Raw genomic sequence first — 16,437 nt, 5'->3', positions numbered from 1 at the left:
AAAAAGTGACTGAGCAATATCAGATTTCATTGTGACCTGGTCTCAGTCCTGAACTTACCTGCATGTGCAAAAGAAGACGAGGGCACTAATTTTGCTGTTGCCAAGCAGTAAACATGGAGGACACCTGAGTCAGTGTTTACACTTTTGTCTGTGTGCAGTAGAAGTCAGCAAACTTGCGACTGGACAAAGAAGACGAGGGTAAAGCGAGACAACACTTCACTTTTGGTTTTTTGTACTGCAGTGGCTGCTAAGTCTTTACAGAGGTGTATGCAGCTGGAGCCAGGAGTGGATCGTGATGCAAATGGCTTCAGTAAAACAAATTTCATCCAAAAAGTTCAGGATGTAAAAATGACACTTATTTCAAGCAACTGATGAATCAATTTTTACTGTTCAGACTGCGAAGAGAATCAGACCTGTATCTGATTCAGCACCACACACTGTTCAACCCAATATGTGACATAAACAATGTGTGGTCAAGAAGTGAGTCACAGATAAGCTGAAATAAACTTTTTCTAACGGTGTGAACGTGGTATACAGTAAGTTTCGCTTATTTTTGTCTTAATTATCCTTGTAGCCCAGCAGCAATTGGATTTCCTGTTGCTAAGGCGACAAGCTTTCATGCGTGCGGCACTGCGCTCCAAAAATATGAAGGTAATCTTTTGACTTCCCAGCTTATTTTCTTTGTTTTTGTTTTAGATGCATACAGTGCCATCTTTACAGTTATGCAGATGTTTTTAGCACAGCTGCCTTTGATGTTATTGGAATTCCAAACCTTTGTTGTATTTTTCATTGATGCATCTGTTGCTGCGTTTGTAGGACATGACAGGAGCAGCACAGCACCTCAGACATGCCAAAGGACTGGACGCCATGATCACTGCTGCAAAGTCTGGCCTGCCAGTTGACATCACCAAGGTTATAAATACATTTTCTATATATTAGTAATCACTGCTTGCCCTACGGTAGCTAGGATAGGTTCCAGCACCCCCACGACCCTGAATAGGAGGTGGATCGGTAATACTCAGGATAATCTTGATCAAGGGTGTCAAATTTAGTTTCACTAGAGCCACACTGGGAAATAAGAGTCATGTTGACTGTGAGACATCTGTAGTTTGTCAGGCTTTGATGGTCATGTAACCTACATATACCACATAGCCTCATCAAACCTCACAGAAACTCTCAACTAGTCAACACAAAAAGCTGCACAGCCATTCTGATTAGTTTTACAACAAGCAGATGACTCATAACAACCTGTTTCATAAGCTTGAATATGATGGGCACTCACAATAAATGGCATATTTACACGTATTTGGAAAAGGCTCTCATAGCTCATTTTACTGGCTGGGATGTGACAATATAGTGGCAGCATTGGGGGAAAATGTTTTTTAATTTATTCTTTTTTAATTTAAAACATTTTTTTGTTCATGTGGTTTACCTGTACCCTACAGCAGCGGTCCCCAACCTTTTTTGCGCCACGGACCGGTTTATGCCCGACAATATTTTCATGGACCGGCCTTTAAGGTGTCGCGGATAAATACAACAAAATAAAACTAGTACCGGTACCGAAAAAATAAGATTTATTCATAACACACGTGAAAAGACCCAGGAAAATCGAGTTAACGATAAAAACGATAACAAAATAACGCTGAAAACCGATAAAAACCCTGAAAACTATACATTTCACACCTGAGCCTCAACTCTCGCGGCCTGGTACCAAATGACTCACGGACCGGTACCAGTCCGAGGCCCGGGGGTTGGGGACCGCTGCCCTACAGCATAACCTTCTGGCGTGAACTTGACTAAGCACACACTAATCACATAGCTTGAAAAGTCCGTTTTTGCCTGTAGTTACATGCGTCTTTTCAACTCGCCAACATTTTGCCTCCATACCCAGCTTGTGGTTCCATGTCTCTGCTGGGAAAGAAAATACTGCACATTTATATTCTTTAAAAACACCAATTATCTCACAGTGAATGGAAACGCAGGCCTGTCTTAACACTTGATGAAGAAACTCTGTCTAACACCTCTGTTAAAGTTGGCTTTGTGTGTGCTTCTTTGTTTGCTGGTTGGTTAGCTTGCAGGTGCTCTTCCCTTTTTAGTTTGGCATGTCCACTGGGCGCGTCACTGTGCATACCTCAGCTACAAGTAAACAGGAAAAATTTACTAAAAACCTGAAATAATACACAGACTGGTTGTATCATGCTAAAATAATTTATATTAAACGAGTTGTGTTAACACAATGTGACGGAAATAGAAGATGATAGGAAGGAAACACGGGGTGAAATCAAAACACCTGGTCTCACCTCGTGTGTGTGTGTGTGTGTGTGTGTGTGTGTGTGTGTGTGTGTGTGTGTGTGTGTGCGTGCGCACGCCTGTGTGTGTGTGTGTGTGTGTGTGTGTGCGCGCACGCCTCTGTGTGTGTGTGTGTGTGTGTGTGTGTGCGCGCACGCATATTTTCAGCATCATTACACTATTCATATTTCATATCTGTGCCAGTTGTCCCATAAGATTTTGATTTATTTTTGCCTCACTTTTATTTGACTTCTCTGCATATAACTTGTTTATTTCTCAGTGTGTCCCCTCATGTGTTAACCAAGAATATTATGCTTGTGCTTCTGTTTGTTTGTCACACAAGTGTAAAAACAGACAGACAGGAAACGAAGTAACAGCTGATTAGAGTTCGATCCAAGTTGGACATGCGGTTTTCAAAGCTGTGTTGTAACTCATAACAGAATATTTGTATTAAATCAGTTACATTTGTATTTGAATGGGTCCTGGTAACTTTCTAATTGTCTTTATTATTATTTGTTTGTTTCTATTTCTCCTTTACAACAGATTCCCAGTCTTCCAGTAAGTGAAGAAGACTACACCCTGGCTCGTTCCCGTACCTCTCCTTCTTCTCGTACCACGAGTGAGCAGTACCATAACCTCATGGATCACTTGAAAAAGCAGTACGAGGTTAAGATGCACCTTTCCCTCATCTTTATGCTACATTTTATCTGAAAAAGCACCTTCTTGACGTCCACCTTACATACTGATGTTAATGTCATGTGTTAGTTACGGTTATTAGTTACGAAATGTTCATACATATTGTGATTGTGATTCTTAAACAGACAAATAACAGTTGTTCTTTATTTTGTTGTCCTCGCCTACGGTATGTTCTCTCTCTCACACACACAACACGCCCTCTTTTGTTCTCTCTCCATGAACAGAAATGTCTGGGCCTCTCCCAGCAATTCACAAACACGGGAAACGTGGCCGAGGCTTTAAAGTAAGAAACTTTTTTTTGTTTTAGTTTTATAACCGTGGGATTTTTTTTTTTGCAGTCATGTTGGAGCTTAACATTGAAAAGATCACTGTTTACCTCAAAGGCATCAACACCAACTTCTAGAACAGATCTGGTTGTGATCACATTAAGTATAAATTCACCTTTTCACAAAATTTCAATAAAATCTGAAATACAGAGAAAGGGTTTTATGACTCAGATTAATGTAGTTTTTTTTTTTTCATTTTAATGAATGTCTGTAATAAATCTAACTGAGAACTTCTGTAATTCTTAATTATATTGTCAGCATGCACACAGTGATTTTAGCTATCTTTATATATGATGTACCTCTTTATAATATTTGTAGTTTTCTTCAAATATTTTGACATTTAACCTTTGAGAATTGTACTTTAAAACTTTTTCTTATCTTCAGAGGGTTTGTCCTGCTTCCTCATTTTTCTGGCATGGTTTGAAAAATCTTGTCCTGTCCTAGAAAATTAGGATTTATTTTTACAGATGATGCACAGAGTGTTTTGTAATCGCGGATTTTCAAATGCAGTGATATATGTGTTTGTCTCAGGAAATAGAGCTGTTCAGCTGTGCAGTTATTAAACTTGTTGTATTTCAGTACCAGGCGAGACCAAGATGTGTGTAGACACGAAAATGCATAAAAATGACAAAATCAAACTAAAAGAAAAATGTTTTTTGTCACACAGATCTAAAAATCATGACTCTGTCTCTCACCCAGGTCTGAGAAGTTACTTGAGGAGACCATGAAGTACATAGAGATTCTAAAGAGCGCCTACACAAAGGGTCATCCAGTCCCCAAGTGCCGCACCGAGGAGAGAACCTTCAACTCTATCAAGTCAGTAGCAAACATTCAGAATACAGATTCATTCATAATAAACACCATCGCAAGTCGCTCAGTTTGTCTGTTGGTCCATCACTTTGGTCCAGAAGGATTTCTGTAAATCTTTCGTGGTCTCCTCCGGCCAAACGTTACCTGATTTTTCTTCTAGTCATAGTTCTGCTGCGCTCTGTCAACATTATCCTTATTTTACTTAACTATCAAATTTTCAGATCAGTTTATATCTTAGTAACATCCTGACTGGAGATCAAGTCACTTCAACAGCGTTATCAAAATTAGAAAAGAAAAAACTAACCAGCTCTGTAGTTGGATTAGATTCGTTAGATTATATAATTTGTGTTTTGGTTATTTTTTTTTAATGGTTGATTTAAGCCATGTTTTTAATTAATTTTTAAGGCAGATGTATTTGACAAATGACAAATACATCTGCCTTAAAAACCTAATACAAATCAGCCTGCAGTATAATGGCCAACATGATGTTAATTAATGTAATTCATCCATCCAGAGGACGCCTATGATAAAGACTACTAATCATCTGTATAACTTTTTGTTACTCATCTTGTGGCATTATGTCAGTGCCTGCAGAAAAAGGAAAATCTGTCAGTCAGTCAATTAAGCCGCGGTTCATCAAACTGTCACTTTTATTGTGTATTTTTTAAAACGTTATAATCAAGATGTTTTGACTCTATGAGGATTGTCCTTTATATTTAATTTTCTACTCGTACATGAGCTGTTTAATTTTGAAAGCAAATGATTGAACATTAAAGGTAGTGCTTTTCCTGACTGGATTGATGGATGACTCAGAGTGACTCATTGTGACTCACTCTGCCTCTGCTCCAGTGTCATACGGAGCTAACAGCTAAGCGACTGTGGCGGTGACTCATTCATCAGTTAATTGTTTGCCTCTCCGTGATGCTGACTGATGCTGACTTTTGAAGCTGTTTCTGAATGGTGTTTTTTATGTTTGTTTGTTTGTTGTTGTTGTTGTTTTGCTCCGCAGGATCAACCCCAACCTGACACTCAATGACCTGATACTGTACGTCACCCGAGGCATCAACCTCCCAGCTCCCTCTGGTATTGAAGTCATCCCCATCTTTGAAATTACCAGGCAGTAATCTGTCAGATCGCTGTGCACTGACACCTAGCTTCTCTCTCTCCACAGGTGTCTCTGCTAATGATCTGGATGCCAGTGTAAAATTTGAGTTTCCTTTTCCCAGCGCGGTGAGAATCTTTCACATTCACTCGCTGTGGACGTTTCAGTCCGTGTATTTACATATGTGCGTTAATGAATTCTGTGTGTGTGTAGGAGGAGGCTCAGAGGGACAAAACCAACACAGTAAAGAACACCAGCAGTCCAGAGTTTAAAGAGACTTTCAGACTCAACATCAACCGCGGCCACAGGGCCTTTAAACGAGTCATACAATCCAAGGGAATCAAGTTTGAAATCATCCACAAGGGGTAAAACGCAGCAGCTTCAGTAGAAAAAAAGAGAATATGCTTCCATATCGGTGTGTTTTGTTTGTTTTTTTTCCCCTCGTTGTAGCTTCTGTAAATTGTATTCTCTGCTGTGTTTACAGAGGCCTGTTTAAGAATGACAAAGTACTGGGAACTGCTCAGCTGAAGCTAGAAGGTCTAGAAAATCACTGTGAAATCAGAGAGATCTTAGAGGTGAGTGTTGATTACGCGTGCGCGCACCCACACATGTTCAGAGGCGGTTTAACTGCGCGCGTTTGTTTTTTGTAGGTGATGGATGGACGTAAAACTACAGGCGGAAAGCTGGAGGTGAGGGTGAAGATCAGAGAGCCTCTGTCAGGCGTCGAGTTGCATCCAGTGAAGGAGAAGTGGCTGACTCTCGAACCAGTCTCCACGCCGACAGAGAAACAAAAGGAACGGGTGAGTAGTGTTATCAATTAAACTGACCCGCCTTTGTCTTTGGACTGAAACACGTCCAGCTCAAGCAGGGACGTACACAAGACTTCCATGTGTGATGCAAACTGTGCAAAACACTGAGCCAAAGTGCTGCCTCACAAACTGGATGTTCATATGTGTCAGAGCAGGGGCCCGTTCTTCGTACGTCGCTTACTACATCCAAGATCAAATCATCGCGCTAACCGTGAGCTCGCTAATCCGGTTCCCCGAACACACCTGCTGTTGACGATTAGTACAGCTGGACGCAGTAATGTGACATCACTGGGTGTCATAAAAGGGGCTACGCATCGATAGTAGAAACATTGATCGGCAACCCTCTGATTGGTCGGCGAAAATGTCGAAGGAGCGCGCTCGGCTCGGTATTTTTCGGCAGCAGAGCAAGAACTCTTGAGTGAGGGATTTCAGGAGTTTCAGAGTTTAATCAGAACGCAAGGGAACACTGCAAAGGCTGCAAAAGCAAGGAGAGAGGGCTGGCAGAAAGTTGCTGACAAATTAAACTCGTAAGTAATTTAATAATAATAATAATAATATATTGGATTTATATAGCACTTTTCAAGGCACCCAAAGCGCTTTACAATGCCACTATTCATTCACTCTCACATTCACACACTGGTGGAGGCAGCTACGGTTGTAGCCACAGCTGCCCTGGGGCAGACTGACAGAAGCCAGGCTGCCATATCGCGCCATCGGCCCCTCTGGCCAACACCAGTAGGCGGTAGGGTAGATTTATTATATTACACTATATTATCCAATATTATATTACATTATATTATATTGTTATATTATATCCTCTTTCACATTAGAGCCACAACAGGACCCACTAGAACATGGGAACAAGTAAAAGTGAAATATAAGAATATTCTACAGAATGGTAATATTTATCACTTATATTGCTTTTCGTCTCTTGGAAAGAGACCCTGGAATAATCTGTTTGTTTGTTTATAACAGCAACCAAGAAAAGGGCAGAGCAAAAAAAGACAGGTGGTGGTCCTGCACCCCCTCGTCAACAAGTTGGTTAAGTAAATAATATCCTCACGGGAAAATCGATATCTCTCAATGAGCACACTGTCGCGCTGAGCTAAAGGATCCTGTCTGTCCCGCAATATACGCTGAATTCTGAGGACTCTCCTTATCAATCTTGCACCTTCCGCAATGGGTTGCTCGCGTAAACGGACAGGACATGGCTGCGACAGGCTTCCCAAATCCACCTTGGCTTTTATAGCCGTGGTCTCTCATCTTGATTACACGAAGTAATTTACAATTACTACTCTGAAATATGAATTACATCTGTAATAATCACATACATGTAATAGAATGTTAATAGTACATTTCCCTTTTTTAGGAAATGACCTGTATGTATCTGTGTGACATCAATAAAAGGATCAAGTGCTGCATTATCTTCAGTTACATTGATGTTATTTATTTATCGCTGTTGCTTTCGTATAAATGAAGCGGACATACCTGCGTGGCCGCGATCTAATCCTGTTTACATAAAGTAAACCTGCTCCCGAGCAGGTTTACGCTTACGGCTCTGTTGCTATGACAGCAAGTCCCGGATGAGCTTCGGGGAACCGACTGATCCAGGATCACGCGAAATCGTCAACAATCTAATCCGGCTAACCTACTTAGCGAGGTACGAAGAACGGGCCCCAGAAGTGTGAAGTCAGCCAGTATAAACAAAGTGTTTGGTGGCTGATCAAATAGTGTCTGAAACCACATCTATTTTAAAACTGGTGATCTACCAGTAACATCCCACTTCACGCAGCGATTTTAAGTCTTAGAGTGTACAAGATTTTAGCGTCTTCGCGAGTTCTCTTTATTCTTCACGCAATTACTTTATGAACTCAAGTGCTAGTGGTTCTTTGGCACAGGAGAAACTGGCAAACTCTTGAATCCATACTGCTGCATAATGTTTAGTCAATGAGTGGAAACACCGTTATAACCTTTCAGGAAAAATGGAGACTACAGCGATATCTTTATCTGAACAATTGTCGTGTTTCGCTGCTTTCTGAGAAACAGTTTTCACACGTGAATTTCAGACAGTTTCAAAAGAATCACAGTTTTACTTTCTCACATGGAAAAAAAAAAACAGAAAATTGGATTCTTTCAAAATATAGACCGTTCTATGCAGTTCAAGTCATAGAGCTGCCTGGGTAGAATTACAGAAGCCAGGATGCATGATCACATAAATGCAGCAGATACATGGAGTGGAAATGCAAGAAATATATTTGAAAAGCACAAAATAGGGGAAAAAATGGCTGTGATGGAAGTAGTTTATTAAACATGGCTCCACAAAAGAAGGAAAACAAACAAGAAGCATGTACTTTCCTCAAATTATTGCTTTTTGTTATTAGTTGTTTTACTTGCGTAATTTTTTTCAACCAGGTTGTTTGAGGTGCGACTGGCGCTGTTGTAATTACATTAGCTCATTGTGTCATCTTCTGCTGCGATGATTCAATGAGGCCTGACTTGAGTGTTAATACATTCGTGTGCTTTTTGTAAAGTATATGCTGCATTTAAATAGAAATGACAAACAGCCTTGCTTTAAAACTCACTCAAACTCTCGGCTTTAGGCATCTTTTTTCCTTCTTCGTGTTTGGGTGTCTTACTGATGCTTACTGACTTTTTTTTAGTCAGCCAGGCTTCTTTACTGATTTTAATTCATTCTGTATCGTTTTTTTATTTTTTTTTTAGGACAATTAATGTTTATTCTATTTTATTTGAGTACACTGCCTTGCTACCACTTATCTGTGAAAAGCAGTTTTAAATAAATGATGCTTATTTATTGATGTTTTGCATCTACACATATATTCTTACCCATGGTTTAAACTGCAATCTATTTCACGAACAATTACAAACAAAGTTGAAACAGAATAGTGACAAAGATTTGAATTTAAACACTCTGAGCGTGCTGGAAAGCAAATCGTCAGTCCAGTAGCTGTACCAGCTTTTAGTCTTTCCCACTGTCAGTAGCCAGAAGAAGCAAAAAGCATTGCTCACATCGTAGCAGACTGCAGGCTTTTCACTCACATTAAGTGCGGCCAGTACCTTTTAGATGTGTTTGGACTGCAAACTTGTTGTGTGTAAACCAGCCTGCTAGTCAGATTACGGGTAAATAAAGGTAGGCATTACAAAAACTAGCAATGCACAAGTCAAATAACCTGATTTTCATAAACCTGGGTGAAAATGAGTCAGTTGCCCAAGAAATCTAAGAAATGCTCTGGTCTGCTTGTTTAGGCTCCATCTCCTCAGTCCAAACCGAGACATGGAGGAAACGGCAGAAGCAGCTCTGATCAGCCTGCATCTCCTCGGTCTAAACCGAAACACGAGGCGAGCAGCAGGAGCGGTCACTCCAGCAGCTCCCCTCCACAGTACAAACTCCACAGCTTCAGCCTCCTCAACTACGACAAGGAGCGGCTGGAGAGGAAGGTAGTACTGCGTGTTCATGCGGCCCGAGTCGACCCACAACGTGCACTTCACTGATGCTTACAATGGCCCGAAGGCGCCAAGGTCTCGTCACTCATTACGCTTGTCTCTCAGATTACAGAGTACAGAAAGAACAAGCGGGAAACCCCGTGTGACCTCATCCATCAGCACCAAGAGGTCACACACCGACTGCAGTGGCAGAAAGCACAGCTGGAACGAGCCTCTCCTGCCATGCTCACAGGTAACACACACATCTCTTACTTTTGAACATGTGCTTTTACCCCTCCCTAAAATCTTAGCCTGACTCAGTTTTGGAACAACTTGACCGAGACAGGAAAGTCTTTCGTCAACAGCATCTATGTAGAGCAGTCCAGGTCCTCAAAGTACTGGCTGATAGCAGCACACAGCTCCATCACAAGTCCATCACTGGGATCACCACTACAGCCTAGAATTGTTTCAGCTAAATGGAACAGTTTTTGTCATTTCTGCTCTGTATACCACAATATTAGATATTAGATTCAGATTCAGTTGCTGCTTTTTTGTGAGTCTTTGCATTCACAAACTATTTAATAACTGAAAAGCTCCTTTAGGTTAGACTGTCCCATTATTTTTTTTGCCTTGCGTTTCATTATTCGTTTGCACTGTGAAGTGAAGTCGGATCAGTTTTGCAGCATTTGGCTGAATCTGAGCAGCACCCTGTGCACTTCAGAATTGATCTTGCAAAACTCCAAATCTAACTTTTAAATTATTACATTGATGAACGTCGGGTTATGGATGCAACAACATCTCTGCATCTTCTTTTTTGTCAGGCAGATTTTGTGGCAGCTTTAATTTTTGCAGTAATTCAGTCTGATAGATGCATCAAATTGGCACTCAAGTCATAAATTGAGGATCCCCTCTGCGGAGAAAGTAAAAGTTGTTTTATTATTAAGGATTATTTAAGGTTTCCTGCTGCTGTCACTGTCTCTGCATCTCAGAGAAACTCTACCTGCATTTGGCAGTGTCCCTCAGAGTGGTTGGTTGGTCGGTTAGTTGGTTAGTTGTGGGCTTTGCTGTCCTTGCTGCTGCTGTGTCAGTCTCTTGATGTGTGTGATTGTGCTGCCACTCCACAGATCCTGTGGTGGAGGCTGCTGCATCGAGGGGCCATGAGTGGCCCTTGCGTGCAACTTTACCCAAAGCACAGGCAGAAACGAGCTGTTTTATGGTTACTGGTTTATTTGTTCTAAATCTACTGAGGAAAGCAAACACAGGACTCACTGGCTGAAGATGAAAAGAGAATTAGCTTTGAGTAACGAGACGTCTCCGTATAACTGTCCATCTCAAGAGTACATAGGTGGCAGTGCTTCCTTACTGGCTTGCAGTTGTAGCTGAAGAACAGACTCACTGCTCACAGAAAAGCTTATGAACAAAATACTATACAATGTTAAAAAAAAAACAACAAAGAATGCATAAATAACAAATGCAGCATAACTATTTCTCAATATGGGATTTGAAAAAAAATCTAAAAATCAGTATGATGGCAAAAACTGAGCCTAAATCCCAGGTCGGGATGAACCGTTTCCCCATCACTTCTTTCTGTTTTCTCGCAAAAAATTCATTCTGTTTAAGATGATGATGATAACGAATCATGTAACTCACTTTTTCCTTCACCACATGTGCAGAATATGAAAACGTGCTGCAACGCTTCGTTCAAGGACTTTCTGAGTCTGTGAAAAAATACTCCAGCCAAGGAAACCGGGTGAGTGCAGGGTCAGGGTATGGACAGGCGTGTGTGTGTGTGTGTGTGTGTGTGTGTGTATGTGTGTGTGTGTGTGTGTGTGTGTGTGTGTGTGTGTGTGTGTGTGTGTTTGTTTTAGTGTGAAAATTTTTTTTTTATTCTCCTTATATAGGACGCTGCCAAGGATGCACTGGGCAGGTTGAAGATGGTTGAGAATGAGGTAAGGCTTGCTGTTGTGTAATTGTCATGTGTATATAAAAGCAGTTTGTTCAGTGTGTTTACACCTTCTCTCTGCTCCAGCTGGAATCGCTGAAGAGGAAACGCACTGGATGAGAGCAGAATAAGGAGTGGAGCCTTGGCTGGAGTACTGTTTTCTCTCTCTCTCTCTCTTTCTCTCATACACACTCATATACCAAACGCTACAGTGGGTACAATAAGTACCTTTAGCATGATTCAGTGCTGCAAAACAACTGCATGAGCTAAACTGCTAATTCAGTCAGTTGTTCCTTTAGCTTGTGTCATATGTGGTTAGTTACCTGCCACAATAACCTAACAAACGGCTGCAGCCGCCAAGCAGACGGCAATTAAAAACACATCCAAATGTGTAAAGAGGGAGATGCATTTGCACTTAAACAAGACAAACACTACAGGAAACTGCTTCTAAAGAATGGCTTTACAGACTTTGCTGGTATTCTATTTTGTTTTGGGTTTTTTTTGTTTTTTTCCCAACGTTCCTGTGACAATTCTTGATGAAGTAATCTGCCAGAAGACTTGACGTTTTACATTCGGCACCGGCTTTTGGTGTCTACAGATGACCAAAAATATGTGTGTGTGAAGGTGCGTGTGTGTGTTTGTCCACGCACTCTTAGGTGTGTTTAACCAGTGAACTAGAGGTTTTTTTTTAACCTTTTTCCCTGTATTTTATGTGTGTAATGAGCTTAATCTAATCTGTCTGCTCCAGTGTTCACAGATTACAGTAATCTGCTCCGTTTGGAGTGCTGTGATACGGGAATAAAAGAAAAAAAAAACAACAAAAAAAATGGGGCTTCGGGGTGCAGCAGCCTACATCCCATGATAAGGGATTAGTGTTTATGTCACCAAAGAGGCGACTACATCAGACGTAGAGTCGCCTCTGGGGGCTGGGAAGAGGGGTTTTAACAGCGTGCCATGAATGTGGTAGAAGCTTAGCCTCGCTAAGAGATTGCTGCGTCTTCATCAGCTGTTTCTTCTTTGTCGTCTTCGTCATCTTATTTTCCTCGCACCCATTCCTTTCAAGATTATTCTTGATTAATAGGCTGCCCTACTCAGAATCTATTTAAACTCTTAAACAATATGAAGCCCGCTGTGCTGTCACTTAGTTTAAAACAGTTTAGAGCTGCTGCGTCAGAGTGCTTTTTTCCCCCACAGATTGTGGTGGATGCAAAAACAGAATTTGTCCCATTGAGCTCTCCAGTGGCAGCACAGTGGATACTGAAAAATCTAACCACAGGAAGGCGGCCCTATAAGTGTCAGTATGGCTGGGTAATTGCTCATTTCTGTCTCAGTTCTCCCACAGACACCTATGTCATCATCATCTTCCTCTCTGCCTTCCCTTCTTTTTGGAGAATAAAGTCAAGCGGACAAAATACAGATAAAACCACTTAAACTTTGACACGCTGACAAAGTTGAGGTGGGCAGATTGCAATGATCAGAATGATTTGCCACAACACCACAAGATGTACAAAAAAAAAAAATCCGACAAATGTGGGCTGCCATGTATTCTGAGATCTGGGCAGATGTTTGGTGTGCTAATCTGACAATAGCTCCTGTTGCACGTTGATTGCATCCAGCCGGGATGTAGCAGACTACTTTAAGTGAGCCTTATTGTGCGTTTTGTGTTTGAATCCTCAATATTAACGATGTCTGGTAACTCCAGTTAATAGTTTTTTGGTCATGTGACACGTCAGATAATCATGTGTTCACGCTAATCCACTCACTGCTTCACTCCATTAGCAAATAATCCCGGTTAAAGTTGGCCTTCCACTGTGTGGTGACCCTTATGTAACACCCGTTGCCCCACTTTTTCTTTTTTTTTTTAATCAACAGAGGACATCTTTTGACTCTTTGTAAATGTTATGCTGATTTTGATCATCTCATATTATTTTGTAGATAGATCGTAGCATTAGAACATCAGATTGGAGTATTAAACATGGCTTCAAATCTTTAAACGTGCTCCCTTTCCTTCTAGGTGATCGTTTGTGTCTTATTTAAATCTTTGTACGGCACAGACTATAATCTTGAACGCTCCTAAAACTCGAGCTCGAGCCAAGCAGGTCTGGATTAATGTCAATGATGCATTTATGCAGCAGTGTAGTTTAAGTACAAATTTATTTGTAAAGCTTTGGGCATTAAGAAAGATTTAAATAGTGAATCAGCGGATTACTCAACTTGAGCAAATTTGAAGGTTCTGCTAATGGTTTTCATACTGTACGCAGGGCAGAGCCAAGGGGTGAACACAGCTGAAAGTCTGAACCACCTCTCTGTCCGGACCTTACACTCAGCTGTAAATCTGTTAGAGGGGCTATGCATGTAAAACTGGAGTAAACATGTGCCTGTTTGTTTCAGCAGAACCATTTTCTTTGACAATCAGCAGAGGGTTACATAAAAAAACAAAATTCTTAAAGTCCTTATGGTGGACCTCTATACTTCCTTGTATAAGTTAATCATGAAACTGAATGACCAATATTTGGAGATCAGTTTCTGGGTCGCCGGAAGTAATGGCCTCATGTTAGCAACACACACAGAAAGGAAAGAAGCCCCCAATTACTGCTTATAACTTTAAAACAAAGGGACTAGTATTTAATTTTAATGTTCCCGTGTTCTGTTTTGTTTTTCCTGTGGATGAAACGCAAAGCTGAATGAATTATTTGAAAACAGAACATCTGTCCCAGGAGTGGGGTTCACAGAAAGACCAGCTCTAATGGAAAATAGTGAGTTGGACTAAAACAACAACAACACAAAGATGTCGTTCCGATTAAAAGAAAAACATCTGAGTGTGACCGTGTAGCAGCTGCATGTTTGAGCCTGCACAAAAAGTGCAACTGCACACCGCCACCCCCATCCCCGCCTAGACCACACCCACTTTTTTTTTTCCTTTTAAATCCAGAGCTGTAACCCCACGTCACCCCAAACACACAAACGCACTCCTGCCACATCACCCCACTCCCCAAATAACCTTGCGGCCTCTGAGGCTGACCTGTTGTCGTAGCAACGAGCTCATCAGCATTCAGTGTGGTAGGTGGATGGTCAGGACCCGGGTGGAGGGACATATTGTTAGTTTGTCCTGCTGGTGACTCACACTCCGTTTCTGCATATACAACACACCACAACACACACACTCCTGCTCACTCTCTTTTCATACGATTGTTTGGCTGTCTGTCTTTATCCTGTTATTGATTTCATTTAAAAAAGTTTGGTCTAAGTTTTGTTATTTTTTTGTTTTTACTACTTTCTTCCCGATGAGTTGGGTAAATGTATCCATTTATTGTTGAAGCTGACATCTTTTAAAAAATTTGCTAAGTCACGTAAGGGCAATCATTATAAATGTAATATTTATATTTGGTAAATATGGCATAATATGCTCTGTCTCTTTTTTTTTAAGTGAATGTCTTGATGATTGATGCAGTTTAAAATGGGAATGTATGACGGCCTGATTCTTGAGGCTTTATTATCTTATGTATGAGGTTGGTGTTGACACGAATAAAGTGGTGAAACCGCAGTGAGTTTGTGTCATTATTAAGTCTACTATAGGTAAGTATAACACTAAAACACATGAAATGTAATAAAGCTAACTAAAATAAAATATAAATGCAGTTTTTGTTTTGTCAAGAACACCCAGCCCGAGGGAGTGTTGATGCATGTGTTTGGTAAGGATGTCTACTTAACTCTGAGGGTTTGTATAAAAACTAAACCTAAGAAATGTCAAATGATGACAACTACACTGAAAGAATGAGAAGAAAAACATCCCAGAAACCAGCTGAACAAAAACGAAAGAACAATTAAGAAACACATGTTTGAAACCACATTTGAGTATTGAGAATAAATTAAGCAGGGGTCAGTTTGCCCTTCCACATGGAAGACTTGGTTTAATTAATTTGAATTTTCTCTGCATCAGAAGAGGATGCAAATGTATTTATGTAAAGAAAAACACAAAAATCAGGCACCCGTTGACGATTCAACACGTATTTTCCTTGTAGTGGAATATTTCACTTATGCTTTCACTCCTTAGCAAGCACACTTTATCTCTCTGCAAACAGAGTCTTTAGTGGCTTTTACTCAATGCCAAAGGGTAGAACAGGTTCAAATGCTTCTTGTTTTTCCTCTGTTATCCGCTTGTGTGACTCTCATTTCAGATAATGTGAGAGTCACAGACTTGTATATGAAGCACTGAGGTCTACTGTGCTCTTTACTCGTTAATGCAAATCATTTATGAGTCTGTGCTGTGGTTGGTAACATGATTTTAATTTTAACTAAAACAAAACACTAGGTGTGGGGAAAAATAGTAACTGGATTGAAAACAAAAACTAGACTTCAGACAAAAACTTGAAAAAAAACCCATGTAAAACATCTTTTAGGTTTATAATAATAAATAAAATAAAAATAAAAATAATAATAATATACTGCTACAATATAATAATAGTGATAAACTTTTTAAACTTAATCTTAAATCGCCTCCCAAATACCTCCCAAATTATAGTAATAGTTAAGAACTGAAACACAAAGTAAGCTGAAAATAAACATTATAAATAAATAAATGAATAAACCTGCTCTGTAAACCAGCAGAAACAAAAATGTATTGTAAAATACTTAAAATGGAAAAATAAAACAGTTTTGTAATTTTATTACTTTTGGATTTTATGAAATTTTCACATCTTTACTTTTATTACATTAAAAAAAGTTTAGTTTCAGTTGAGATTTTATTACTTTCCGTGTTAGCCCAGCTTTTGCTTTCATCGTAATTTAGTTGTACAATTTACTTAAGGTAGCTAAGTTAGAGCAACTTGTTAATTGTGAGTGCACGGTACGGCACTGGCATATATACTACATGAATCCGTTGCAAAAAGAAAAATGAGGTTATTCTAAGTACTGTGCACTAACTTAGCTATATTAAGTAAACTGTACTTTGTATTTTGGCAATTTTTTTAGATTTTACGGTTATATTTAGAAGTTGAAACAGGTACAATAAAAACGAATACT

The 16,437-nt window shown here is 40.1% G+C and overlaps 1 protein-coding gene across 1 annotated transcript in view; it reads left to right on the top strand.

Annotated features, from left to right (window-relative positions):
- Window positions 1-14,953, top strand: part of cc2d1a (coiled-coil and C2 domain containing 1A) — a 21,206-nt gene extending 6,253 nt beyond the window's left edge. The window contains exons 14-28 of the mRNA XM_085410494.1: window positions 575-651; window positions 817-912; window positions 2,833-2,955; window positions 3,210-3,268; window positions 4,011-4,127; window positions 5,131-5,204; window positions 5,293-5,351; window positions 5,437-5,588; window positions 5,708-5,798; window positions 5,874-6,023; window positions 9,297-9,488; window positions 9,600-9,726; window positions 11,147-11,223; window positions 11,375-11,422; window positions 11,503-14,953. Of these exons, the coding sequence (XP_085266620.1) occupies window positions 575-651; window positions 817-912; window positions 2,833-2,955; window positions 3,210-3,268; window positions 4,011-4,127; window positions 5,131-5,204; window positions 5,293-5,351; window positions 5,437-5,588; window positions 5,708-5,798; window positions 5,874-6,023; window positions 9,297-9,488; window positions 9,600-9,726; window positions 11,147-11,223; window positions 11,375-11,422; window positions 11,503-11,535 (1,475 nt within the window). The 3' untranslated portion in view covers window positions 11,536-14,953. The remainder of the gene's footprint in view (window positions 1-574; window positions 652-816; window positions 913-2,832; window positions 2,956-3,209; window positions 3,269-4,010; window positions 4,128-5,130; window positions 5,205-5,292; window positions 5,352-5,436; window positions 5,589-5,707; window positions 5,799-5,873; window positions 6,024-9,296; window positions 9,489-9,599; window positions 9,727-11,146; window positions 11,224-11,374; window positions 11,423-11,502) is intronic.
- The last annotated feature ends 1,484 nt before the right edge of the window (window positions 14,954-16,437 follow it).

The sequence above is a fragment of the Rhamphochromis longiceps genome, linkage group LG6 (genome assembly GCF_057381845.1).
Source record: "Rhamphochromis longiceps isolate RC_006_pf linkage group LG6, R_longiceps_female_GT1.1, whole genome shotgun sequence".
Classification (NCBI taxonomy): Eukaryota; Metazoa; Chordata; class Actinopteri; order Cichliformes; family Cichlidae; genus Rhamphochromis; species Rhamphochromis longiceps.
This window is presented reverse-complemented; position numbering and strand designations above follow the sequence as displayed.